The following is a 27923-nucleotide window of genomic DNA, read 5'->3' on the forward strand; positions in this document are numbered from 1 at the left end:
GCGATAGAAATGAGTTTTTATTTGTAAAAAGTTACAAAATGATATTGTACAAAAATAAAGTCTGTAGAGAACTTTGGTTGTATAACACAAACGACCGAGACAGATCAGAGAAGTCAGAACTTTCAAACAAGTGCGCTCCTTACTGTATCAGATGGCGATCGCAATGATAAAGAAAAATCACAAACTTTACCCTTTTGTGGATTTGGTAGAGCAATTTGCTTCCATTAAAACCTGCTTGTGGTGTGTAGGTGATGCCAGGAACAAGCTGTCAACACCCATTGGATACTACAGCTTTTTTTGGGCAGGGACTCTCCATGGGGAGCTGGTGTGGGTGTGGGGCAGTCACTGAGGTTGAAGCCTGGGAACAGTGGCCATCGCACCTGCCAGGGTTCTCTGAATGGGACAGATGCCCCTGGGGCCACATCCAAATTGCACTCCATGAATGACTGGATGGCTGGAGTTTGTCACTGTTTTGAGCAGTCTGAATTCTCAGCAAGATCCCAAGAGAAGGTGAGAGAGAAGGCCTTTCCTCCATTTCCCAGGCAGGCAAGGGGAGCAGAAAAGACAGAGAAGGGCAGAACTGTGAAGAATTTGGGTATTTTCAGGGAAGGAGATGGGATATCTGGTAACTGCTGCTTCTTGTTACTTTGTAAAACTGACATGATTATTTGATGGAGGCCAGTATTTCATTTAATTGCTAAATCTGTCATAGTTTTATGACTAATAGCCATTAAGGTAGTAACAGATTATCTCCTTGATGAAAATCCCTTTTATGAAATGTGCAACAAGCTCTAATATAAGGCCTAGTGTGTCATACGTGTGTTGGCTGCCTGACAAATTCACAATCTAGGGCATGGAGGGGGTGGCTGTTCCCACCCGATGCTTCCTCCCATTCCAACCTCTTTCTGTTTTTTTTTTTTTTTTTTTTTTTTGAGACCGGGTACTGCACTGTCACTTAGGCTGGAGTGCAGTGGCATGATCACAACTCACTGCAGCCTCGACCTACTGGACTCAAGTGATCCTCCTTCCTCAGCCCCGAGTAGCTGGGACCACAGGCGTGCACCATCACGCCTGGCTAATTTTTAAAGTTTCCATAGAGACAGGGTCTCCCTATGTTGCCCAAGCTGGTCTCAAACTCCTGGGTTCAAGACATCCTCCCACCTTGGCTTTCCAAAGTGTTGGGATTATGGGTGTGAGCCGCTGCACTGGCCCTGATCGCCTTCATTTAAAGGCAGCACACTCTTAAGTATGAGGCTCTGTGTGTGGCTGTGGCTGGCCCAGATGTGGCTTCCTCAGCACCCTTCTCAGCCATCTGCTCCCCAGGGAACTGTCAGGTGTTTGGGTATATAGCAGCAGCAGCTGTTGACCCCCCGGTGACAGCCCAGGAGTTGTACAGGACCTGGTAGACCCTACCTCTGGAAGGCCCCTGTGTCTCCCATGCTGCACTGGGCAGCCGGCATATTCTCGGGAGGGCTGTGGGTGAGCAGGGATGGAGGGAGTCTGTAAAATGGTAGCTACCTGACAGCATTGTTGACATTACTTTTAGGTCAACATTAAATCCAGGACTACCTGTTAAAAGGAACTGAACCTTTTCTATATATGGTTATGCATAGTATAGCTAGGTATACATGGAGGGGACTAAGAGCTTAAATACAACAGGAAGTGGAGCCCACAACATTTCTGTTCAGCGATGGAGCAAGGAAGAAATAAAATCAAGCGCCGGTGGTCTCTGCACGCTGCTCCAGGAAAGGGGGCTTGCCTGAGACGCTCCACAAATAAAAATTGGGGAAAATGCTGAAATCTGGGGAAAATTAATGAGACATTTTCTTAAACAGGTAAAGTAAGTGATTTTTGCCTAGCAAAAAACTTTTTAATACTTTGAAAAGCATGGACCCTTGTTCCCAATTCGAATTTCCTTTTGTCACCTTTCTTTACATTTTGCGAGCACATATACTTTGGCACCTTTGAAAAGAAACTTTAATAAATAAGGGAAAAAAGAGAAACTCATTAGTGAAAGGTAATAAATAACAATAACTTAAATCTCAATAAATATCTTCTCTATATTTCTGTATCTGAAACAGATGCATTGCATCGAGTAGCTTCTCTAGTCACTGGTGACCACGCATCAATGGAGCTGGGTATGTAACATCTGTCTCTCTGTAAACCAACAGGCCCGAGGTGCTCTCCCTGCCCGGGGGCAGTTGGGGGCCTTCCCCAATTCTCTCCTACAAGAATGCTGGCGAAAACCATAACTCGTTTCCTGTTTCCAAGGACATAAAGGAAATACCTTCAGGTTTGTGTTTAATCATGAGCACAGCCTTTTTGGTTCCTAGCCAACTTCTTCCCACCCCACACACGATGATGGAAATCCATCACCAACTGTTGGCAAAAATGCTGGTTGTAGTAAACCTCGGGCCTCGACTTTCAAATGCAAAGGTGATTATCTCTTGTATCTTTGCTTTTTTTTTTTTTCCCTCTCCTTTCCAGGGTATGTCTCCACTGAGTGACAGAAAAATAAACCTCTTACTTTCAGCAGTAAAACGTAATGACAAGGAACAACACCAGGATCCCTGTTTCCCTGGTGTCTTCAGACACATGAAAACAAATCACAGGAGATACACTGGTTTGGTTCAAGTGCATCCGCAGCCGCGCCGGTGATCAGTGACAGTGGACCGTATCAGCTGAAACGGTGGCAACAGCCAACCAGGAACATCAGCCCTGAGCTTCTAGTGACATCGGCTGCCATCCTGGAGAATCCAGAGGGCTGTTTTCTCTCTCTCCTGTCCAGTTGTCTGTAGCTCGATCTCCCTCTACCAGGCTCCCATGATGGCTGCCTTCCTCCTCCTCTTCTTCTTCTTCCTCCTCCTCCTCCGCTTCCTTGGTCCTCATCTTCCATTCTGGGCAAACATTTCCTGGGAACCTTGGTCCCTTTCTTTGCATTGTAGCAGGAATGCAATACACAGCAGTCTCTGGAGCCGGAGTCAGATACATCCACACCTTTTAGCGGAATGCTTTCTTAGAATATGGTAAACCAGGTTATCATCTAAAAACGACAGGTCATCATCAAAGGCGGTGGGTCTGCAACATGCCTGCCCTACTTTGTCACTCACCAGCCTTCTATTTCTGGATAAGTTTTTTAATATTTTGTCATATGTTGTCTCAGCTGCATCGCAAGAGCCGCTGCAGTACCTAAAAATCAGTTCCTCCTTGGTTTCGTAGCCCAAACCCAAGTCAGTGACATTTAAATGTATTGCAGTTAAGACACAACCCCGGTTTTTGCCCCTCTGGCCTCTCCGACCTTTTCCTTTGGAATTCTCTGGGTTGGCAGCTGCAGCCTGCCGATTCCGCTCTCTTCTAGGAAGCACTGCCATTTGTTTATCTGGTGACCTTTTCAGTCTTTTAATGGTGGCTTGAATAAAATCCATGACATCATCAAACTGATCAGGATAATCCTCTGGCATATTTGCTGTTCAACAAGAAAAGAGAAAATGGCACATGAGACAAAATGATCGTTTCAAGCCATCTTCAAGATCAAAGTGCCCCCCTAAAGTCAGCAAAAATTGGACCCACAGCAAAACTATCAGTTGATTAAGCTACGGGACCATTGTAATCCCCAAGAACAGAGGCAAAAATGCACAGAAGAAAGATGATTTAGTTGGAAGAGGAGACTACCATGGTGGTGACACACTTCCTCGAAGAAAAATCCTTAGAAGCGTAGTTTTCATTTGAATAACATCCACCATTTTTAACAAGTCCATACAGAGCTCGCTGTGAGCTGGCCAATCCTCTGGGGCATTTTTCCTGCCTAGTCACACAACCTAGAGTAGTGGTTCTCAAATGTGAGTGTGCAGGAAAATACCCTGGATATTGACTAGAATGCAGATTCTTGGCCTTACCCTTGAAGACAATGAGTCAGTTGGTCTGGGGAGGGGCCAAGGAATCTGCACTTCTAACAAGCCCCAAGGAATTCTAATGTCAAAGATCCACGCACCAAACTTTGAGAGACAGCATCTTACAGGGTGAAAAAAGTGAGTTCTTCCAATATGGCTACCTTTATCTGGAGTACTGAGTGCTCTTCCCTGAAACTTGCTTTGATTCTGTATGGCTGAGTGGGACAAGAACCATTCTGACAGAACAAATGAAGAGCTCAGGAATGCAACTACAGTTTAAAACTTCCTTAAAAATCATTAAGGAACAGGAAAACAATTTACATTTTACTAACAAAGAGACTAATTTACTGCTTCCTTTGAACAGCATGACTTTAACAAAAAAGTCCAGTGATAGAGTAAAATGGCATTTATGTATCAAAGCAATAAATGAAATGAGATGCTGTTTGTGGATAGAAGCAGCCCTGCCCCCAAGGGTGAGGTCCGGCCTCAGCTGCAGGTTGTCACATGGCTCCCACGGTCTGGCTGCAAGCAGGACAAGAGGCTCATTAGGGAGATCACATGGAGGAAGGATGCGGGGACACTAAGATGTCTGAGACCTTTGGTGAAAGTATGAATCAGCAGTTTCTCGGTGCTTTCTGCCGGATTTCAGCGTTTGCTTTGGCGGATCAAGTAAGAAGAGAAAAGTAACTAATGGAACAATGTAATAAATTTCTAAACAGGGGAAATACAATTCAAACACCTATTTCTTAGGTATTAGGCCTTTTACGTCTCCCTCACCTCATTTTTCAGGTCATTTATTATGTTTAGGATTATAAGTGGCTTAAAGAAATATACCACAGAAGAGCTGTCAGCAAGAGTAAATGATTTTTGCCAAGATTGTGTTAAAGCATAGAAAGATTACATTATGTCTAACCCATGTCAAATTGTTTTGTCATAAACCTAACCTATTTAATTGTTAAAATATCAGGTATCCCTTCCTATAGAACAAAATCTAGCAAAGGCAACTTAACCACGTATGTGTGTAGTGTGTGTGTGTGTGTGTGTGTAATATGTAAAACATACGATATATGACAATGAAGAGACTGGTGACTGGAAGCCATAGAATGCCCGGTTGCTCTCTGAAATTTGGCATTGGCTGGATCGGGTGCACAGAAGTCACAGAGCTGTTTCCACACTGGCTGAAGTCCTGTCACCTCTTGCCTGGATAACTGCAGTGGCCCCTGAACTGGGCTCCCTCATTCTACCCTTACCCACCTGCGATCTATTGTCTACCCAGCCCCCAGAGAGATACTGTAAACGCAGAACATAACCCCCTCTGCTCAAAACCTTCCAGTGGCTCTCCATTACTCTTGGAGAAAAAGCCCAAATCCACACTGGCTCTAAAGGCCCTACCTGACCTGGCTGCCCCTCTCCTCCAGCCTTTACTACGTAACTCTGACCTCCTTTCCTGTTTCTCCTCTTCCTCCCTCCCATCTAGCTACCCTGGCTTCCTTACCATTCCCCAAACACGGGGCTTAGTGTCAGCACCACTGGCCTTTTGGGCTGGGTCATCTTCATTGTGGGAGACTGTCCTGTGCACTGTACGATGTTTGGCAGCATCCCTGGCCTCCACCCAGCAGAGGCCTGATATGGTTTGGTTGTGTCCCCAGCCAAATCTCATCTTGAATTTTAGCTCCCATAATCCCCACATGTCATGGGAGGGGGCCTGGTGGGAGGTAATTGAATCGTGGGGGCAGGTTTTTCCTGTGCTATTCTGGTACTAGTCAATAAGTCTCATGAGATTTGATGGTCTTATGAAGTGCAGTTCCCCTGCCTGCCCATGCTTTCTTGCCTGCCGCCATGTCAAAATGTGACTTTGCTCCTCCTTTGCCTTCTGCCGTGACTGTGAGGCCTCCCTAGCCTTGTGGAACTGTAAGTCCATTAAATCTCTTTCCTTTATAAATTACCCAGTCTCAGGTATTTCTTCATAGCAGTAAGAAAATGGACTAAAACAAGGCCTGTAGCATCCCCCATCCTAGTCATGACAGATCAAGGTCATGACTGGATATTGCAAATGTCCCCTAGGGGCAACACCATCCCTTGAGAACTACAGCTCAAACAGTCAGGAACTCAGGGCCTTTGTGCTGGCTGTCCCCTCTCCACCTGGTCCCTTGGCCTATAGAGCAATTTGTATTTTACCTGCAATATACGTAGGCAAAGAATATCAGATTACATGTCTCCCACCCTGTGGCCACTCCCACATCTCCTTCAAGTCTTTGCTCAAATGTCACTGTCCATGAGTCCCACCTGACCTCCCTGTTTAAAACAAGATTCCTCCCCAACCCCTAATCCAGATACCCCTGCCCTGTGCCTCCCCCTCCACCATAATTCTAGATACATTCTAACACACCATCTAACTGATTTCTTAGGGTTGTTATTTATAGTCTGTCTTCTCTAAAAGAATGTCAACTCCAAGAGGCAGGAACTCTGTCCTGCTTATTCACTGATGGATCTCCAGTGCTTGAGTAGGCTGTGGAGGCCTATGGTAACTGCTGGCTGAATGAGTCGGGTCATTTTACTAGGGGGAAAGAGAGTTCTTAATTTTTCAAGGGGACACTGGGACTTCAGCTGAAAACTGCATCATTATGAAATGAAATGCTCCAAAATAAGCCCACATTACTCAGGAAAGCCACTCTGCCATGAGTGGCACAGTCATTGCCCACCAGAGAGCTCCAAACTGCCTTTCCTCCGCAGCTTTCTGCAGCTTCGCAGCAGCATTAATTCTCAGCGCCCACCTCCCCTGGGTCTCCCAAAGCTCTCTGCTCCCTGAGTAATGCTTTTTTAAGGGGGCCCGGGAGAGCGCTCTTTTCTTTCTCTCTTTCTCTCTTTCCCTCTTTCCCTCTTTCTTTTCTCTCTCTCTTTCCCTCTTTCTTTTCTCTCTCTCTTTCTCTCTTTCTTTCTTTCGAGACAGAGTTTTGCTCTTGTTGCCCAGGCTGGAGTGCAATGGCATGGTCTCGGCTCACTGCAACCTCCAATTCCTAGGTTCAAGCGATTCTCCTGCCTTGGCCTCCCACGTAGCTGCAATTACAGGTGCCCACCACCACACCTGGCTAATTTTTGTATGTTTAGTAGAAATGGGATTTCACCATGTTGGCCAGGCTGGTCTTGAACTCCTGACCTCAGGTGATTCATCCGCCTCAGCCTCCCAAAGTGCTGGGATTACAGGTGTGAGCCACTGTGCCCGGCCGAGAGTGCTCTTAATTTGTCCTTTCCTTTGTACTGCTTTCTCACTGAACTTCCTTTAGGAAGTGTTCTTTCAAAAGAAAACAAAACAAAACAACAACTTTAAATCACTTTGACAGAAACAATTGACTTTAAAAAAAAAAAAAAAAATGAGCTGTTTTAGCTATTGGTGATTTCTTTCAACAATAAGCTAGTAAAGAGGAAATAAATACAGATGTGCCCAGTTTAAAAAAAAACATGCTTCTATATAAATTGGAACTTATAAAACAGATATATTAGGAGTGACTAATCAAAATACAGAAGAGTCTTCAAATTTAAAAAAAAGAGACTCTGTTTTACAAAAGGACTCACATTATAGGCTCTTTTCAAGAATTCTAAATAGGTCATTAACATTAATTTAGGAACCTGGGCATATAGAAAGTTAAGTTCAATTAACAATTAACTGAAGATTAATCAGAAATGAGGGTAAAACATTACTAAAATTTTAATATAAGCTAATGGGAAAACATTAGAGTCACAGAAGTTAAAATTATGCTGGTTTAGAGACTCATTAATCTATATGTTACATAATTTGTATTACTAGAGTTATAGTAATAAGGATTTGAAGCACCGCTTATAGTGTTTTTTCTTAGCCCTCAATGCTTGGAAGATCTTGAAAAACATTTTTCCTCCTTTTTTAAGATATTTTGACTGCATGGCTTTGTCACAGCCTTTGTTTGCCAGGTAAAATACAGAAAGCCTGATTTGAATTTCAGGTAAAGAGTGAATACACGTCATAGCAAATTTGTCCAAACCCGTGGTATGTACAGCACCAAGAGTGAACCACAATGTCAACTATGGACTTTGAGAGATATTGATGTGTCAATGTAGGTTCATCAGTTATAATAAATGTACCATTCTGGTGGGAGATGTTGACAATGGAGGAGGCTATGCATGTGTAGGGGTAGGGAGTATATGGGAACTCTCCGCCTTCCTTTCAATTTTGCTGTGAACCTAAAACTGCTCTAAAAAATAAAGTCTATAATTTATTTTTTTAAACAAAAGGCTTCCTGGCGTGTGGCTAATGAAAACTCCTTCCTTTGATGGAAAGTCTCCTTCACACTTTGTTGCTAATGTGGAAATATTATTTAAGCCCCAAGTTCAGGCCATAGGCAACTCTTATTAAGCTGAAGTTTGGTTTTCCTTCATATTCATGAAAAATAGAACAAACAACAAATATTTATGCTGAAAAATTTACATGGATATGAATTCTGGAAGCCAGGAAAGGGCAACATTGTATTTTTCAAACCACAGGGCAAATAGGCCTGCCTGTTCCGACTAAATGAGTTCATTCTTAGAGCCAGCCTCAATTTATTGATGCAAGGCACTTGGGGACATTAGGAGCCATACTTCTCTGCAGAGGGTGCTGGGCAGCCTCACTGAGCCTGTCCTCAACTCTTCTGCAGAGGCCTCTCACCCAGCCCAGACAAGAAACTCCTGGTGATAAGCTGAGATGCCCACAGCTGCCTCTATTTTCCAAGAATTCACTGAGCTGAGGGAAAAGAAGAGGAGTCTGAGTTTGGATTCATTCCCTAAATTAAGACTTACTGGTGCATCTCTGTCTTCATCCTATAAAAGCCTTGGCAGAATGTCAGATACGCAAATGACCCTCATTTATTAACTTTAATTGTGAGATACTTGCAAACCACAAAAGAGGAGCATCATTAAAAAAACAATAGGTCATATCTTTGCTCATTTCCCAGACCTGCTTGGAGGATATATCTTGGAAAACATGTCCATCTAAAAGACAAAGTTTTTGGAAATCCAAAATGCTCAAATGCATTTAAGCTATCCTTCAGAGTGCAACCAAATATTTTGGTATTATTCTATTGAAAATATTTTAATTTTGATGTGTTCTTTGCATAAATAGTGTTACTTAAACAAATGAAACCTTGTACTGGGGCACCACTCTGGGAACAAACAGTTCATGGCAAGGACTTTGCTGCCCTCGATTGTGGGGGAAAAAATAGTAATGCCACCTCAGGAACAAAGGACTGAGATAGTGACTATTTTGTAAAGTCAACTGAGTTTTAATAGGAACAAGGCTGAGGGTTCCAAGTCCTCCCTGTAATAGCTGAACTCAAAATTACATAATCTAAAACATTACATTGGTTAAGCTGGCAATAGTGGACAAAGTCTTTTCCTAAAATGCCATATTTGTCTAAAACCAGTACAGGTTAACCATATTTTAATCAAAGGGTCATTTTAATACTTGTAGCTGGTTGTCCCCTCCTCAGCTTGGCCAGGCAGGGAGTCTAAGCTGACTTTCATTCTAAGTCATCCTAAGTCCCCAACCTGTGGGCCGGAGAGGGAGGTGGCACAAAGTTGTCTATGAGGGACAAAGTGGTGAGAACACAACTCCTTATCCAGAGGGTGGAGGGAAGGTCTTTGAGGCTCAGAGGGACCCAGGAGAGAGGGGGCTTGACCTCAGTACCCACAGTGGTCCTGTCCAGGAGGAGAGGTCTTCCAAGGCCAGGCTTGAGATCTGCAGGAGCCGGGCTTGGCTGATGCAGGGGCCCCAGAGAGAAGGCTCAGGGGTTTCTTGCTGTGGGGAGAACAGCTTTGCCACTTCACTATAAAGTGTCCAGCTTCTGTGCCTGGAAGGGTGAGGGCTAAAGAGGCTCATAGGGGTGAGCTGCTGCCTGAGCCAAGGCCACACAAGTGAGAGATACATCAGGAACCAGTGCCAGATGGTAGGGCCCAGTTTTGGGATGGGGCAGGAAGCTGAGGATGATGCCATAGGATGCTGCACCTGTGGCTGTCGAGGTGCAGTGCCAGCCATCCTGACATGTAGAGCTTCCTATGAAAGGCTGTCTTCAGACAGGAGGAAAATGGAAAACCCCCTAATGGTGGGAGACGTTGAATCTGGTATTCTTTGCCTACCTATATTGCAGGTAAGATGCAAATTGCTCTACAGGCCAAGCGTCTGAAAAATATAGAGATCTCTCTCTGTCTATAAACACATACGCATACACATGCATGCACACATATATATCTACACACAGAGACACACACATACATATATGAAAAGAAAAGATCAACTGAAAATTGATATAACTTCTCAAGAAGAGTCCCAACAAATGTCATTGTTTTGGAATAAGTTATTTTTCTCTTTCTATATGATACAAACATGATTTTCTTTCACTAATATTGGAATATCATTACAAGAATTACATGGCTGAGTTTAACCTTAAAACTTCTTGCATTACAAAATTTCATCAGGCTATAACTTAGATAAGGGCTTCCTTGAAGCACTTAAAAAACATTACCAATATAAAGGTGGAATACTGCCTACTTTCACACAACATTAACTTTAAACCTGACAACCTCCCTTCAAGGCTAAATTGAATACTATCTCCACTTTACAGCTCGGGAAGCTGAGGCTCAGAGAAGACAAATATTTGGTGAAGGCCACAGGACTAACAAATGTGGACTTGGTGATTCAGTTTCAAAGTTCAAACTTATTATCTTTTCATTTTAAAGTAAAAACTCTACTATCACTGAGCACTTCAAGTCTTGTGGCAGATGGGAATTTCCTCTGAGACAAGAGCAAGACACGCTGGTTTCACCTGTACACATTTACCAAAGTCAGCACAGGAGGTGAGAAACACACTTTCTGTTGAAAAATTCAGTATGAACGCTAAGTAGATCCTAACGTTAGGCTGCCATGGGCCACAGAATACAGTAAATTGTCTCCAAAAAAGGAAAAGCCATGCCACTCAGGGGCATCTCTCCCATGTCCTGGTTCTTGCATATCACGCTAAGGCAGCTCTGGCGATTTCCCAGTTAAAACCGGAAAAGCCGCAGCCAGCAAGGCAGCAGATCCAGACAGAGAGGCCCCATCTCCGGAAGCTCCTCCAACTCACGCTGGCACCAAATGACCAGGCTCTTGCTGCAGAGCTGGAGAGAACAGAGGCCCGGATTCCAGTCCCGGGTCAGTCCCTGACCAGCCGCGTGACCTTGGAAGAGTCGCTTAACCCTTCTGAGGTCAACTCAATGCTCTCTGGGGCCCTTTCCAGCTCCACAGTGCTAAAGTGTGGAGAGTCTAAGTCTTGGCTGGAACACGCGGCCAGACACGGGTTTTTCAGTCACCTCTGCCAGGGAGAAGACCACCTCTGGCTGACACTCCAGCAGCGTTCAGCTCAGCCAGTACCCTCGGGGCCCCAGGAACCCCCACAGGTGGTATTTCAGAACTCTGCAGTGCTCGACTTCTTCTACCTCTTGGCTCAATGTCTCGGCTACATTTGAAATGATCGTCATCAATCTTCTCTTAAATCATCAAGTCATCTTCCTGTGCCCTATTTAAGAGAGGTAGAAGATGTGTAGAAAGGACCCTGTATCTGCATCTGAAAGCATCCAGATTCTACTGCGAGGCATTCTTAAACGTCAGTTTCCATCTGTAAAAATACAGATGGGCCCCCTGACCCCTGAGAGGACACACTACAGCCACACGCTACAACTCCTTCAGTCCCCATCACCCAAAAGTCAAACACTCAAATAACCATTTTCTTCGAACCCCAGTTTTATTCATTTCTGTTTTTGCCGCTTCAAGTATGCTTAGGTCATGCCCGGCTTATGACTCCAAGGCTAGAATTGCCCACTGCAAGTGGCACAAAATAGATCAGGAGAGCCAGTCAGCTTGTCCTTGAAGCTGACCTATGGGCTGTCAACTCTTGTTCTTATTTGACCTTCAGGAACCTCTAAAATGTGCAGCCCATGAGAATGGACTCTAACTGTGAGTTCATGAGAATGTTCCAGTTCTCTGAAAAACTTCTGTAAAGTTTTGTCATCTGCTCCTATTTCAAAGTGATGTCTTTGCCACTTATTTGAACTACTTTTTTAAAAAGGCCCATAGATCAGTAAGCACTGAATGCTGATGCATCTTACATTATGTAATGACCTTCCGTGCTTTCCTATTTTGGACACGGAATTCATCTAGTGTTTGATAGACCGTCCTGATCATAGGCTGCTGTTGGGTTAACTTTCAGGAGTGTCCACAGCATCTATTTTCCTGAAAACAATTACCAGCTGAGGCAAGTTACTAAGTCATTGTGACCATTTCCAGAGCTACCAGTGCATTCTCTTCAGGACCAGTGGTTTGTTGACGGAAAGGCATGACATCAGTTTATTTGAAAAGTATTTGCGTTGTAAAAACACCAGTGTTTTGTTGTTTTAAGAAAGCATTTCTGGATTCTCTCAAGGCAGAAGAAAAAGACCAACCAGAATGCAAAACACCTTAGAATACAGAAAAAGGAGCTGTACTTTGAAAAGCCACTTTGCCCATCAAAATGTCGTCTTATTTACCATCTCCACCCGCTTTGAATGACACTGCACATACTACTTGTACTATATCCTAAACTGTTATCCTACAACTCAACTAAGAAAATTTGTAACAAATGGACTGAAAATTACTCCATGAATATAAACAGCCAGAAAACCCCACTCAGGGAGAGACAGACAGTAAATTCCTTTGTTACTCAGGTTCTGATCACCTTGCTCTGGTTTCTATGTATGTGGTCCATGCTTTTATTATAGTTATGCTAATAATTTTACAGTAATACGCATGGTGGCCCTGGGTAGAAAGTGTCCGTTCTTCAGCTTTTAAGTCAGGAAAACACCCAACAGGGTGTTCATTTGTTAGCTAATCCGTGAACACCTGGTGTGAGCTAAAAGCACTTCAGAGTCAGTAATAAACACCCCAAGCTAATGAGCACACACCAGGAGCTCTGCTACTGCCCTTATAAAAAACTTAATGGGGAAGGGTGAGAAAGTTACCCAGTAAAATTAAGTGCACAAAAAGCCACTAGGGCAAATCATGCCTGTGGTGTTCTCAGAGGCAGGGGGTTGTGGGGGTGGTGGAGTCTCTCCTTTCTTCTTTCAGCGAAGCCCTGCCCCCAGCCTGACAGGCTGCAGGACCCTGCAGGATTCTGCCCTCAGCGTCCCTCAGCTCTTCCCAGGGGACCCACTGAGCAGTGGGTAAAAGGCCTGTAAGGGTCTCAGTGATTTGAACAAGAAGGAGGGACTAAGAGAAGATGAAAGAAATCTTCTTTATCATTTGAATTTGTTTGGTAGATTCCTGTGGTCAGATACAAGGAGGGAATTTCTACCCCCAGCAAGTGAATTTACGGGAATCTCAAAGACTCTTCAGGTAATGAGATATGGTTATCATTCTAAAACAACTTTATTGCCAAACCCATTCCCTGATTTTTTTTCCTTGATGACTTTTTGATGCAGTCAGAAGAGTGACATCTGGGTGTCAGGAAGTGATCTTGTGCAGTGGTGACAAGTGTGAGTGCTGGACTCAGGCTGCCCTGTGTCCAGACCCTGGCTAAGTTGCTAACCCTGTAAGTCTCAATTTCCCCGTCTTTCAAATGGGGCTAGTCACAACTTTACCTTCAGGTCAAAATTAATATGATAACATAAGAAAAGATTTCAGCTCAGTTCCTGGTCCACAGAAAGTATTTCACAAATGGTGCCTCATGTAGGCCAATATGGTTGCTGCATCTGGGACCTTCCTTCAGCAATATTTGCACAGAAGGCAGCAGCGCAAAGCCAACTCTGCGGTCTCTAGACAAAGCAAGATTGCCCAACAGAGGATCCAGACACTGGTCCCTACTTAGTCTAGCATATTCTACAGAGGGGAGACCTCTGTGCAGGGCCTGAAGCCCCTGGCATGGTGGGTTGTGGGCAGAAGCCACAGGCCTGTCTTGGGAGGCTGTGCAAGCTCTTCTGTGCTCCTCAAAATGCCTGACAACTAAACACGCAAATGTCAGCGGACCCCGGAGCCCACGAGGGATATCTTTGTGTCCACTATGGCTTAGAGCAGTGTCTTCAAACTGAGGCACTTGGCCCTCTGGGGGCACATGAAGACTGTCTGCAGTGCCTATGGGTGGTTGAAAGGGAATCCGTGTCCATTTCCTCAATTTCCACACGCGCTGTGTCCTAAAACGTCTGGTCTGCCTGCGGATGTTCCTGCTGTGGTTCTCCTTGCCCATGTCCCCTTTTCCAATCCCCCTTTGTCCTTACTGAGAGATGGTGTGCTTCTCACCCATCTCGCCATTCTATTGTGGGGCCTGTCCCGGGGATAAACACCTTCAGGTGCCATACAAAGGCATTCATGCATGAATGGCTCCTTGGGACAAACTGATATTGGGTGCCTCCTGATGTGAGGACGCAGCGCCATGAATATGATATTCCAAGGATGTTTACCTAATCATGCGGAAATAATCAGACAGATCCAAACTGAAGGGCAGTCTGGGAAACAGCTGGCAAAAGAGCCCAGAGTTTTCATAAATGTCAATGTCATGTAGAAAAAAAGACTCGTGAATCATTTTAGATTAAAGAAGTATAAAGATACCAGACAGTCAAATGCAATTTATGGTCCTGGGTTTTTTTTTTTTTTTTTTTTAAAACAAAACATAAAGGACATAATTGCTACAAGTGGGGACATATGAACACGGACTATCTATTGGATAACAGTATTATATCCATATTAAATTTCCTGAGACTGATAACTGAATTGTGGCTATCTAAGATATTGTCCTTGTTCTTAGAAGGTACATACTGAAATATTTAACATTCTGATGTTTGCAACAAATTCTCAAATGGTTCAGAAAAAAACGAGGCAAAATGCTAAAAAAGAGGTTAATCTTATTGAAGGATGTATGGGTGTTCATTGTACTACAACCACTTCCAAAGGGAGATAACTTTGTGAATAAACCAAGAAATCCTGAAGCAAGCTGCTCCATATTTCCTCCTGGTCAGGCCCCTTGGGAAGCCTCAGTGCTTTCTCTGCTTGTCTGACTGTTCACCTATCCATCTCTTTACCTTACAATTGGGATCCAGAAGTGTGACAGTTGTCATGGGGTGTATGTTAACATGTACATTTGAATTGAAAATGAAGTCAGACCTTTCCTGACCAAAAAGCCAATTGATTTGGGCTGATTAGTTTGATCGTTTTCCATGAACTGAATAAGCTACATATACAGGTGCAAAGTTTTGCCAAAAGAATATTTAAAGCATATATTCAGTTCCTGAAAGGGCTAGAAATGACATCTAGTGTAACTATTTAAATCTATGATGAAAAATTTTAGAAAGCTTCAAAGTAGGTAATCGTTTTTCAACATTCTTATTTGCAGGTTTGCAGGCAAAAAAATTTCAGGCAAAAACATATTGTTTTAAAACCATGCTTTTCTGCTTCAATTATGTTATTAAAGTTATGCAAAAGTGGGTTTTGCCTCTACTGAGCTAACCAGTTGTTTCCCAGTGGGGACCTAAGTCTACTTACGCATACTCCTGTTCCCACTGAGGCCCGTCGCTCTGGCACTTGTGCGGTCACGCTAGGTTCCCATGTGGATGCCATCCCCTCGCTGGGCAGAATGGGAGTGATCTAAGAACTAGAGTCTCCCACAAGGCTTCCCGAATGCTGTCTGCCTACCAAGCATTTGTTGCAAAGAGTTAGGGAGCCTTCTCTCATTGCAAAAGGCATCAGTATTATAGGAATACTTAGTTAAATTCATGTTTCTCTTCTTAAAACATCCTGATCTGGACTTTGAAGTAGTCATTAGTAATATAGGCTTAAGCCTACCACAGCCCAAATGGAAATTTTAAAAGGGCCTAAAGGAAATTTGATAGTCTCTGCTTTTCCTTTCTCTTTGCTTGCTTAATTTTCCTGAAAATCTGTGTTTCAGGGTTAGTGAGTGCATTTTTAAGCAAGCCAAATGTCTGTATTTTCTTAATCCACTAATATGCACACACAGTCTGTGTAAAGTCAAGAAATACTGGCTTTTGGACCAAAACGCTGAGGTTTAAATTCTGGTTTCACCACTTACTAGGTTTGTAACCTAGAACAACGCTCTAGGTCTCCTTTCTTCACCTGTACAATGGGGATAATAATATCTCCTCTTGTACTGTAGAGCTCAGACTTACTTGATTTCAGGACAAGAACTGTGTTCATGTTCATCATGTGGATAGTTGAAAGGTGCTAGGTCATTAATTTTTATATTAAGTGTTTATTTGCAGCTATTCACTTACTTGGGGCTAGTAGTTTGATTCAATTGTGCCTATGTCTAGAACATTTTAAAAAATAAGAGCACAATACCTCAAAATGAAAGACATGCTTATGGCATAGGCCCCACTCAAAAGCAGTCTGGGTATTTAGGTAACTTCTGCTGCAAGACAGCTTTGAAGCAATACCCCCCTCTGCAGTCACCTGCCTGCCCCATGGGTGCCTCACTGCTATCAAAAACAGAGCAAATACCTTTTCCTGAATTTTATAGCGTCACATGATCTGCGATCACCTATCAAGACATCTTCAATTTCCCACCACTTCTTAGTACCTCTTTCTAGAACTTGGAGACTGGTCTGTCCTCCTCCTTGTTCCACTGTCCCTACCCCACATCATGGTCACAAATTTTCCCATGCTACTCTCTAGTATGGAAGGTCCCCCTTTCCTTTTCCCTTCCTTTCCCAACACCCATCTTTCAAGTACCAGGTCAAATCCTCCCTCTTCCCTGAAGTCATCCCTGCTATGATCCCCAAATCCCAGTGAGCTCACTGCTAGGAATTTTTACCACGCATGCGTACAGCTCACCTAAACCCTACACAATAGACATATCTATCTGACTGACATTCTATTCACCCATCCAGCCATCTGCCCATCCACCTAGCAATAGTTTACAACTAGATCACCAGCAACTTTATTTACAAATTTAGCCTTTTTGAGACTGCATGGCACCCAGCACATGAAAGATATTTAGTATTTGTTTCCTGACTGAGCTCAAGTGATTAACTAAAAAACAAGTATTTTAATCAAACAAAGGTGCTATGGGTCACGAGTGCTAAATAAACAAAGAACAAAGAGATGTTAGCAGGGGAAAATATCAGGGAGCTTTAATTTTTATATCTGTTGAAGAAGAACCTGTTGAGTACATTGCTTACGCCCTGGGTCAGCCTAAGATCCTAAGACTGGCGAAATCAATTTAAGCCTTAAATAGATGTCTCTAAACAGCAACAGTTTGAAATAGGTTTCCAGACTGGGACCAGAATGAGAATGTTGGTCTCAGATCTCAAGTAAAGAATCAGTGCCTCCTACAAGAGTCTGATGTGCAATTTTTTGATTCCAAGAGACCCTTCCCAAGTGGCAGAGCGCCTTTCCAGCTTAGGTAGTTACTTTGTTAAAGTATTGTCCAGTCATACAGTACCTAAGCAATAAGACACAATAGATACATGGTGCTTGTTTATTCTAAATTCTATATTTCATAACATTAGGTTTGAAAGCTTAACATTTACCCAGTTTGTTGCACTAGAAGCTTGCTTAGATCTGTAGAGGTGGTCTCACAGTTTACTAAGTTTTTTTGCTAGGGTATGAAACATCTTAAGTTAAATATCCAGCTGGGATCATTTACAAAGATACGCTCCATCTCTATACAGGTAGCCTCCAACTCACAACCCGCTTATCACTTACATAGAAAGATCCTACCCTGCCTTGCCTCCCTCCTTCCCATGAGGGAAGAGGTCTCCCTAACACAACCATGGGAGTTTGGTGAGAAAAATTCCACTGGAAATATGTGGGCTTGGAAACTGGGGAAGCGATGGAGCTGTGAAACCTGGGAAGAGTCAGGGGCAGCTGACCCAGGGGCAGAATCCCAGGCAAGCCTGGCCTGCCTACGTGCTGGCCAACCAATAATAGGGCCCAAAATAGCCTGCCCACAAGGCCTGCATTTCTTTCACTCCCCGTACTCTGTTGTGCTGCTGAAATCCCACTATTTAGAGCAGCATCCTGGCAGATGTCGCAGCGGAAGAAGGGAATTCACTGGGTGCCCAAGGAGGGGCCATTGTAAGTAGGAGGGTGGCAAATGACAACTATGATCCCTATTTATGGAGCAGAGGCTTTACAAAGCAATACCCTCACATCAGCCCATGAGACTGGTTTACTATTATGCCTGTTTTACAGGGGAAAAAAACCGAAGCTTAAGGGACGTTAAGTAACAGCTCAATATCTCAGTTAAGTGGCAAGGCTGGGGTCCAAATCCTAGTCTGGTCTGAATGTGTTACCTTGAGCTCTTGCTTGCTGAAACCTCCCTGATTTGTTCTGTGCCCTCCTTTTGCAGATTATAGGATATGGCCCCCAGGGCAGAGACTGTCAGTAATATTGTGAATGACAGTTCAGTTATATTGTGGTTTACATAGGTTTTTGTGGGCTAGCCTGAAAACTTGATAGCTTAATTTAAAAAATTATTCCCATAGGAAATTTTGTGAACTGCTCTCAAACTGGTAGAATATAATCCCATTATATTATACTAAACTGGGAATTACTTGTGATTACAACTTAACAATGCTCAATGTCATTTTAGTTGGTCTCCAGTCGCACAAAAAATTCAGCACACCTTACTGGACTGAGGTTCTTTCACGTTAATTTTTTCAAACCACCACACATGGACATTTACTAGAAGGTATGTTCCATGAGGGCAGTGACTTTTGTTTATTAGGTGTATCAAGGTATCCCTAGCACTTAGGACAGTGCCTGGCATAGACAGGCACACATGTAACTATTTGGTGAATGTATATGTGCATTTAGATGCAAATTTTTAAAACCACATGCATTTTATGCTTTTACTTATTAAATACATTTAGAGTTAAGATAGGGAATATGACTATGATGAACTAACCTTCAATAAATTCAAACAACCTTGTGCACCATGGTCTAAGTCATTAGTTCAAGACCTTCCTCCTATACAAAGTATCCTCCCCTTCCCATATAAAGTACATTTCAGTAGTTTGGGGGAAACACTGTTCCCAGCTTCAGACCTGCCTCCTGTGATCATGGAACTGTGGCACATTATATACGAGTTGCTTTGCCTCTTTAGGTTTCAGGACTAGAGGGGTTTCCTTTCAGCTTAAAAATGCTATGACATTTGCAAGTTTCAACTTGCAGATTCCTCATGCCTGCTCTAATTGCCCTTTGGAAACTGGCAAAAAGCAAAATACTGGCAAAAAGCAAAATAAACGAACGAAGACAGCCAAAGAGAAAAGTCTTGGGTAGCCCAAAAGTCAAATCACAAGTCCTTGAGTTTAGACAGGCTAGAAGTTGCTACAGGAAGCAGTCCTGGGCCATTTACTTTACAACCAGCCTCTAGGCAAGCCCATTGGCCACTTATGAATTCTATTCAGTTATCTCACACTGAGGTCATACTAGGAATAGAATTCTGGATGTTTTATTTACATTGGAACCAGCAGAACACATGCAATCTCAAAGGTGAGTGTGCAAACTATATATCCTGGTCCTCCTGTGAAAAGCACAGGATGACTGTTAATGTGGCATGAAAGCTCTTTTGCTCAATCATTAAGTTACAAGTATTTGGATGGAACTAGAGGAATCAGAATTTATGATACTTTCTATTTTTAAATTAAATGTGGTGACTTAATGTTTTTCTACATAAGCCTTAACCAGTTGCACCATGTACAGTGCAGGATATAAATGTCAGCACTGTGACAGGGGCGTGTTGACACTGGTTCAGTGTTCAAAGTCTGCATACTGTCATTATTTTGCCTTCCCTGCACTGACAGCTTGCTACTGAATCAAACATACCTGGAAAGAAGTCAATTTGGCTTAGAATGCAGCTCAGTTTCTCTTTGGGAATGTTTCTTTTTCAGGGTTCCTCTAGGATCGACTAGGTCTTGTCATAGACAAAACACAATGGGGTGTGTTCTGCTGTTCAAATATAAATAGAGTAGTGAGAATCTTGTTCACTGATGGCATAGTATCAATTTTGGAAAAGGGAAGCAATCCTTCTTCCCCACAACATGCCCTCGCCCCCGCAATCTGTGCTAACTCACTTGCTTTGTGACTATTTGTACCTTATATGAGCCAAAGATTTTCTTGGGTATTATCAAGCTGTAGTGGCTCAAGTCTGCTTGCATGTTAGACTCATCTGGGGAACACCTAAAAACTCAGGTGCCTGGGCCGCACCCCAAACCAAGTAAATCAGAATCTTCTGGGGTGAGACCTAGCATCAGTATTCTTTAAAGTTCCCTAGGTGACTCCAATCTCTTCTTAGGAGACTTCCCAAAGGACTTTAGGACAAGCATAAAGGCCAAGGGGCAGATCTTATAGCCACTGGCATTGTGGAGTAGAAAGGCCTCTCTTTATGGTATAGTTACAGACTATTCATTGAGCTCTAAAGTAACTTGCCCGAAAGTCACAGAGTTAGTTGAAAGCAGAGCCAGGAGCCCGAGCCAGAATTAAATGAACCTAGTTAAACAGCGCACTAATAAGGCAATTAAACCTCCATGAATTAATCAGCTTTGTAATCAGGCACAGTCGTTTTTCTCTTGGCAATGTCTGGGTTAGAGAACTATTATCTGCCATTATGTCCCTGTCCCTCTCGTCTAGACTGTTTCAGTGAATGAATAGCCAGTTTTGGAAGACCTGGCACTAAGGGGCATTTTTAAGTTTCTGTTGGAGGAACATTTATATACACTAAATTTGTGATGGAAATAAAAGCCTCTAAAGTAGGTTTATACAGCTAATTGATAGACACTCTTGGAACAGGTACTTTAGTTTCAAAGGATTAACCATGCTCCCTAACTTACTTTTGAAGTCTTAATTTGCCTTTTAAAAAAATCCACTTTCTGTCTTTCTTTGGACTTGTGGAAGAGGTGCTTTTGTTGCTATAATTAAGCATAAAATAAACATATTGCATTTACTGGGTTGTTTCCTAGCCAAGGCCACTGGCTTTGGCGGACTCAACGCACAGCTGACTATTGCGGGACTACTACTGTGGTTATGACCATAGTAAGTTTCAAGCGCAAAGTAACTAGAGGGATAATTCTGGGGGTGGGGTTAGGGAGGGAAGAGTAGCCAGGGTGGTATCCTAGTTACATACAGCTCATTCCTGCTTTATTTTGGGGTTGTGTGAAATTTTCTATTGCTACCTTTGTTGACATTATGCCTCTGCAATAGCCTCTATCACGTGTAATGTAGCATCTCTCACTTCATGCAACAAGCTTCTGAGGAGGGAGGGAAAAGGAGATCACATCACAGCCGATATGCTCTAATTGACTTGCTTCTAAAACATGTTAACTTTTGAGAGGTAAATCACAGACTTATTTTCTAATAAGAATAACCTGGGTTTTTTTTTCTCAAGAGTTAGCATTGTCACACGTGGAGGGAGCTACAGTCTTTGTCCCTAGTCCCAGCCAGCACTATTTATGGTTAAGTCTTTCTAGAACCGGAACTTTACAGAACAGAGGAACTCTTCTGAACAGATTTGACATTACCCAGACGCTTGTTCTGGAAACGGAGGCCCTTCTGTGTTTTCTCTGCCTCTGGCTTGCTTTTGTGAAAAGTCGGCCTCTCGCCTTGCAGGCGCGGTTTAGGATGAAAGTGCAATAGTTTTCAGAATTAAGCACAGCCAGGCACAGTCACACAGATAAAGGGCTTTAGAATAAAAGAAAAACTGGGAGTGTGTATAGATGAGGAAACAGAAAAGGGGACAGCTGTGTGTGTCGTTTCTGAGGTGGTGGTGCTGGTGGGGAGCATATTTGTTCATCAGAATGTTAAAGGAGCAGCATAAAAATTCCATCCCCTCTGTGCTGGGCAAACCAGCGCGTGTCACTTTCAGGCAAGGCGTGTGGGAAACAGTGGGCAGCCAGGCACCCCTGGGGGCTTCAGCACCCGCACCCCTTGCCCACGGGTCGGTAGGCCACACAGTCATCGGGCTGGCTTGGGGTACGTGCCAGCGGGTGGGGGTGCGAGGGGGTCCGCCGGCGGCCCCCCCGCGGGGAGGGAACGGTTCTTACAGTCACTGCTCAGCGCGAAGGGCGCGCGGCGGCGGCCGAGGGAGCGGTCTTCGGCGGGCGCCTCGGGAGGCCTCTTACCGGCGGGCAGCGGGAAGGCGGACGCGGTGTGGAGCAGCACCAGGCAGACAGCCACGACATCCCATAACTTCATCTTAAAGTCCCGTCCGGCGGCGGCACCTGCGCGGGCAGGCGGGAGGTGGGGGAGAGAACCGCAGAATAGCACGTTAAGCCTGGGCTCCCCGCGGGTCCCTGCGCCCCTCTCCAACCTCATCACCGCCCTCCTCCGGCACGGCTGCAGGCCAGCGGCTTCCCGGGCACTCCTGCCCTCCTTGCAAGTCCCCAGTTCGCTTCTCCCTCCTCAGTGCGCCCCAGGAGCAGCTCGCACTCCTGGTTCAGGTTGCAGTTGCCCTTCTTCACCACCCGGTCTTAGGGGTCACCCAGAGTTTCAAGCAGGGCTGCTGTCCCTCCAGTTAACCCCCACCACGATTCCTGTCCGGTGCCCTCTACTGGTGCGCAAAATCCCCCATTCCTGGGGGGCAATCAGGTAGTTCCCACCCTGCGTCCTCCACTCCAACCAGAGACCTCCCCTTCTTGTCCCGGTAGCTCCTATAGGCCCCGGAACCAGTCCTCTGCCCAAGCAGTGACCGGTCTTTCTCTTTGGGAATAAAATCAAGCGCACTCCCCTGCCTCGGGTCCCGACCGGGCTTCTGGCTACTCGAGGATAGGCTCGGGGGTACCACTCACCCGGCCTGCCACCCACGCCTCATTTTCCCCATCTAAATAGGTATTCTGTTGCCAGAGCAAGAAGTTAGCGGGGACTTGGAGACTTTTGGCCAGTATGGGATATCTGGGTTAAGTTACTTAACTTCCCGAAGCACTGATTCGATTTAAAAATATTCGTCCCACCTCTTAAGGTTATGAACATTAAATCACGCATGAAAAGCGCTAGCGGAACATGTAGTAAGAGCTCAATAAATGCGTTACCATTGCTGTTAGGCAAAGACTGCATTGCAGTCTTGAAAGTTTTAATCCTCCGTAGTATACCCGAAAACCCTTTCTTGATTGGATTTTTGCACCTTTGAGAGATGAGATTCTGCCCGTAATCCCTTCCCCTCCCAGAGGGGTCGCTGGTTCCCCGCGCCCCCATCACGCCTGGACGACTGTACCCAGTCTCCGACGCTTTGGAGGTGCTCTGGCATTGGAAGGCCTAGACAGTGGTATGGCGCAGAGTAGGGGGTTCAGCTCTTTTCAGTCCGAGGTGGGCTCTGTTTGGCTTCTCAATCCTCACACCTCTACAAAGGAGGGCCACGCAGCTGAGGGTGGGTGAGAAAAGGGGGCTGTAAATTCGGGGGAGAGTTCCAACCAATGAGACGGGAAAGAACCGAGGCATCTTGGGGCACAGTGTTATCCAGTGCTTTCCTAATCCCAGGGTTCCAGTCTCCAGGGGACTAGTGACCTAGAGAGAAACTCCTCAAGTGGAATCTGCGAAATTCATGCAGTCGATTATCCTCTCCCCTCGACCCGCTCCATAAAACGGATTCTTAGGAAAAACTCGATTTTTATTTTTTTCCCATGCGGGAGGGAAATGTAGAAACTAGGTAAATGCAAAAACCTCTGTGCCTTTCCTAGCCATTAGTTCACAGGCACCCCCGTCTCCATTCCAGGGTTCCAGTCCTCATCTCTACCCGGAACCCCAGCCCCTGTCCCGGTGTAGGCAACCCGGGGAAGCCTTTAATTCGGCCGCCACCTCCCACCTCTGCAGAGACGAATGCATTTTTCATCCCCTGAGCGTCTGTTTGTTCGCTATACAGCTGTTGGGCTCGAGAGGGTGTAGGGACTAGAAACTCCTAGTGACCTGCAGCACCCAGCGCCTCTTGCCTCGTGGGCTGGTTTGCAAACTCCGGAAAAACTAGGTTCCGGGTCGCGACGCGCAAACACAGGAAAACTGCACCAGGCCGTGCAAAATGAGCCCAGAAAGGTACTTTGGCAGCTAGGACCTGAGGAACGCGAGCCGTCCCTCCGCCCCCATCCCCTCGCCGGTGCCAGCTCCCGGGTGCGTGCGAAACGGCTGGCGGTCAGACCGCAGGAGCATGGAGGCGCGGGGTTAATGCGCCATTCCAAATCGCGGTGCCCGCCAGCAGGAAGCCACAGAGGCACCAGATTTCCCTTCCGTCTTAAGAGGGTTTTCCCTTTTTTCCTGCTTGGCCGACGGAGGGCTTTTTAAATTGGACGTGGAGATCCTCAATTAGAAGTGTGGCGAAGTTGGCAAAAGACTACACAGTGGAAAACTCCCCGCCTAGCCAGAGGAGGCTCCCGGCTGCGGTTCCCGCCCTCGGCCAAGCGCCGCCAGCTCCCCGATCGAGCTCCCCCTCTTCCCCCCGGACAGGGAGGGCGCATTCTTCCCTCTGAGCGCCGCCGGGACCGGCTCCAGTCCGAGCGGCTCTTTAGTTCCCGGTATTTGCTGGGCGGGGGAAAACGGGGGAGGTTCTGGGGACTCGGCACACAGCGTCTACTAGGACGTGTTTCTCAGAGTCTGTGTGGACTCCACCCCTCGGCTTCTCAGTTTGTCTCTCTATCGCTTTCCCAGAACACATCTACATCTGCCCGACGTGTTTCTCCTCAACCATGGGCCTTTGCCCGCGGTGCGAACTGCTTCACGCGCCGCCACGTGCCAGAACCAAGCTCTGCTCCTGAAGTGATGGGGGCTCTGCTCTGCCAGGTAACCCCGCACCGTTTCTCGTGCCTGGCAGGCTGGTCCCCTTCTGGGTCCGGGACCACCACGCTCCGGCAGGGCAAAAGCAGCAGGCTGCGGGCGCCGGCACCTGGTGGGTCCCCGGGCCTGGGGAGGCAAGGACGCCCAGGAAAGCCACAGAAGTGCTCCCAGAAGCAGCCGCTCGCTGCGAGGCATTTCTGAGTTCCCCGCAGCAGGGGGCACCAGAAACCGTCTGAGCGGTGTCACGCCCACGCGGCCCGGAGGCTGTTATCATTTTAGTTATAAAACCGGAGAACCATCACTCCCTCTACAAGCCTCCCGAAATCCTATTAGCCCGGGGACCTGTGAAGGTCCTTACCGGCATCTCTGCTTTTCAGGCTCCCACCCCTCGATTCTCGCTGGTTTTCCTCTCCCCACTTCACCTGAGCGGGTTTCTTGGCAACCTGCTTTTAGACCATCCCCCACCCCTTCCCCGCGTCACCGTGACAGCTTCGCAGGAGGCAGCGCTCCCGCCGTCAGTGCCCCCGCACCTTCTTGTGCCTGGCAGGCTGGGAGGTTTGTTTGGGCTTTGCCTTCAAGATCCAGGTCTCAGAGAGAGAAAGAGGAGGCGGTGGGGCGGGGAGACGGGTTTGCTATAAACTCGAGTTTTTTTTTTTTTTTTTTTTTTTTTTTGGCGTGGGGAGATAGAGACAGAAATTGCTGGAAGATCTATTGCTTTTCTTAACTATGCTTCGCGTCCTTGACTGACAGAGGACTTAGTCTCCCCTTAATCCCCCATAACTGCGGGGCCCAAGATGAGGGAGGGAAAAAGAATTTGGGACACTTCTCGCAGGCCAACTGGGAAGGGGGTCTGACTGTTTAAAATGCCAGTTCCAGGTCCGAGAGCACCCGAATTGCTAGCAGGAGAGGGCTAGGGACACGGCGGACTTCCCAGAGATCGGACACTTGTTGCTTGTTGAAAAGGCGCCACCTTCCCTGCCAAAGCGAAGGCGCAGCGAAACAGTAAGAGTTTGGTCGAGGCCGACTTTGACGGCTTTGCGGGACCGGGTGCGTGAGAGAGGTTGGAAGAAACATCTCTTCCTTGAAATACCTAAGCATATATTCCAAATACTGAGCAAGAGTCGAGCTAGTTCTAACATCGCAGCAGGGGCCGGAAGAGTTGCCTTTGTCCCCGCCTATGAGCAAAAGTGTTGCGAGCTCACGGATGGGTAAGCCTCCGGAGGCGCGCACATCAGTCCTGGCGGCTGATTCTACCAAAGCCGAAACTAGCTGGGAGCCAGGAGGCTGGCGGGAACCCGCGAAAGTCCATTTCCAGCCCGAAGAGGGTTGGTTTTTCTTGGTTGGGGCAGGAAACAAACCACCAGCGCGGAATTAGCCTCGAGATGGTGTAAAGTAGTGGCAGTGGTGGTGGGGTGTTATTGGAAGGCGACACAGAGTACAGGAGAAAAAGGAGTCATTAAAATAATAACCTCAGTGGCCTAGTGGAGCCTCAAGAATATGTTCGAGACTGAGATTTGACTCCAGTACTGCCAAGAAAGCCCCTCTCCTAACCTCGACGGGGATGGGTAGTTGGGGTGGAGGGCGTTAGGAACGTGCAGGCAGCCGGGTGAGGAATGTAGCTTTGCCAGACCTCACCCGGAGGAGGTGAGCCCTCCATTTTTAGGTTCTCAACACCTTTGCAGCAGCCCCTCCCCGGGCCTGCGCTTTGCCTTGGAACAGATCAAAACAAGCTCAATAGTAAGTTGTACCCTTGGCAATGATAGTATCTCTGCACGTCCAGAGAGGATACTTTCGACGGCGGTGGGTTCGAAGATGACCCAAGCCCTGAATCGTTCTGTGACCTGACGGAAGAGCGCCTCGCCGAGTCCGGGAAGGAAACTGCCTCTCTTGGGCATTCGGGGTCCAGGGGCATCTGGGGCTCCAGAGATCTTTGCCCACGTGGAAAGGGCAACATGCTCCTCCGAAAGGCCGGCCTCTCTCCGGTTCTACTTTTCTCTCTCCTCGCATAGCTTAGCCTCCCTCTAGTCTTTCCACTTTCTACTCTCAGACGCACCCCTCTGACTAGGGCACCCTTCAGCCAGCCGCACCCGCCCGCTACGCAGGCACCACCCGCTCCCTCCTCCCCGGCCCGCTCCCTCACTTACCTCGGATCGGGTCTCCGCAGACCCCAGGTTGGACATTAACTCCAGGTGCCCCAAGTCCCAGCCAGGAGACCCATCCGGGCTGATGGCTGGAGCGCGGAGCCCCGCCCAACAGGTCAGGGGCAAGAGTTCGCAATCCTGGGGTCGCGCGGGGCAGCAAGAGCGCCCTGGAGGCGGCAGCCAAGACTCCAGCCGCGGCCGCCGCGAACAGCGCGAGGGCTGCCGACAACTCTCTCGCCTGCCCCCCGCACCCCCAGAAGCCGAGGTCCGAGCAGCCGCCGCTGCTTTGGGTGGGGGGGAGGTGACAGGGCTGCGCGCGCCGCGCTCTTGGCTGGGGCTGCGCGGGCCCGGGGCGCTGCGGGCTGCTCAGCTGCAGCTGCGGCGCTCTGCGCCTCCTCTGGGCGCACTGCCTGGGAGCACAAGACGGGCTTGTCTGATGCTGCCGCGGGAGCTGAGGTCTTGCCTGGAGATCCGAATGAGACACCACGTCAACCGGCGCGGGGAGTCCCGTGAAGACATGAGGGCGCCAGGAGCGCAGGCTGGTCTTCTAGAGCCGGGGCTGGGGGGCCGGGAGCCGGGGTGGGGGAGGGGAGGCGCAGGGCCCCCGGGAGGGAGGGGTCGGGAGGCGTTGGCTGGGCCGGCCTGTGGGGGAGGAGAGGCGAGCAGCAAGGAGGCGCTGGAGTTCCCGAGGCGGGGGTCCGGGGTGCGAGTGGGCTACGCGAGGCGCCCCTCCCTGGGCTGCAGGGAGAGCGCTGAGAGCGTGGAGACGCCGCGGGGCTTGCGCCTTCTCCTCCGGGTGGATCAAAAATCGGCAGGAATGTGTGCCGCTCTGCGCGGGCCAGCCGAAGGGGGCAATCCGAACTTGACCGCTGCGCCCGCGCCGGGCTTCGCCCCCGCGCGCCGCACTGGGAGGGAGGCGCTTTGCCGGTGCAGCGCCGCGCCGGGCTTTCCTCGCGCCTGTCGAAGGCCGGCCTTCCCGCTCGGTTGTCTAGTCCTCTCGCTTCTCCGCAGGGCAGGAGGCAGCGGCGAGAAAAGGAGCTGCCGGGCAGCTGGAGTTCTAGCACCGAGAAGGAGAGATGCGGAGCGGCCGGGTGAGGGAAGCCGAGTGTTTGCCAG

At 47.0% G+C, this 27923-nt stretch overlaps 2 protein-coding genes and 1 long non-coding RNA gene across 5 annotated transcripts in view; 2 read left to right on the forward strand and 1 right to left on the reverse strand.

The window, feature by feature from the left end:
• Positions 1-27921, reverse strand: GDNF (glial cell derived neurotrophic factor). Of its 3 annotated transcripts, none has more exons than XM_015451316.4 (3): positions 26811-27921; positions 22032-22130; positions 1-3466 (listed from the first exon to the last, which is right to left on the reverse strand). In XM_015451316.4, exons 2-3 carry the CDS (start codon positions 22102-22104, stop codon positions 2982-2984), a joined length of 558 nt encoding a protein of 185 aa, XP_015306802.2. In that variant the 5' UTR covers positions 22105-22130; positions 26811-27921; the 3' UTR covers positions 1-2981. The 3 variants fall into 3 exon arrangements, with proteins under 3 accessions (XP_015306802.2, XP_005556812.1, XP_065402242.1); XM_005556755.5 differs by having other exon boundaries at positions 21954-22130; XM_065546170.2 differs by lacking the exon at positions 22032-22130 and having other exon boundaries at positions 26811-27113.
• Positions 24515-25824, forward strand: LOC141406984 (uncharacterized). Its single transcript, XR_012413617.1, has 2 exons — positions 24515-24672; positions 25537-25824. It is a non-coding gene; the product is annotated as an uncharacterized lncRNA (long non-coding RNA).
• LOC102125253 (GDNF antisense RNA 1) overlaps positions 25871-27923 on the forward strand; it is a 37249-nt gene continuing 35196 nt past the window's right edge. The window contains exons 1-2 of the mRNA XM_073993181.1: positions 25871-25991; positions 26732-27898. Of these exons, the coding sequence (XP_073849282.1) occupies positions 25871-25991; positions 26732-27898 (1288 nt within the window). The remainder of the gene's footprint in view (positions 25992-26731; positions 27899-27923) is intronic.

The sequence above is a fragment of the Macaca fascicularis genome, chromosome 6 (genome assembly GCF_037993035.2).
Source record: "Macaca fascicularis isolate 582-1 chromosome 6, T2T-MFA8v1.1".
Taxonomy (NCBI): domain Eukaryota; kingdom Metazoa; phylum Chordata; class Mammalia; order Primates; family Cercopithecidae; genus Macaca; species Macaca fascicularis.

What these genes read in the sequence shown, in the direction of transcription:
- GDNF (XM_005556755.5), bottom strand. Translation starts at nt 22,104, where the DNA reads ATGAAGTTATGGGATGTCGTGGCTGTCTGCCTGGTGCTGCTCCACACC. An exon ending in CTTCGCGCTGAGCAGTGACT is followed by an intron (nt 3,467 to 21,953) that starts GTAAGAACCGTT and finishes CTTGTTGAACAG; the next exon opens with CAAATATGCCAGAGGATTAT.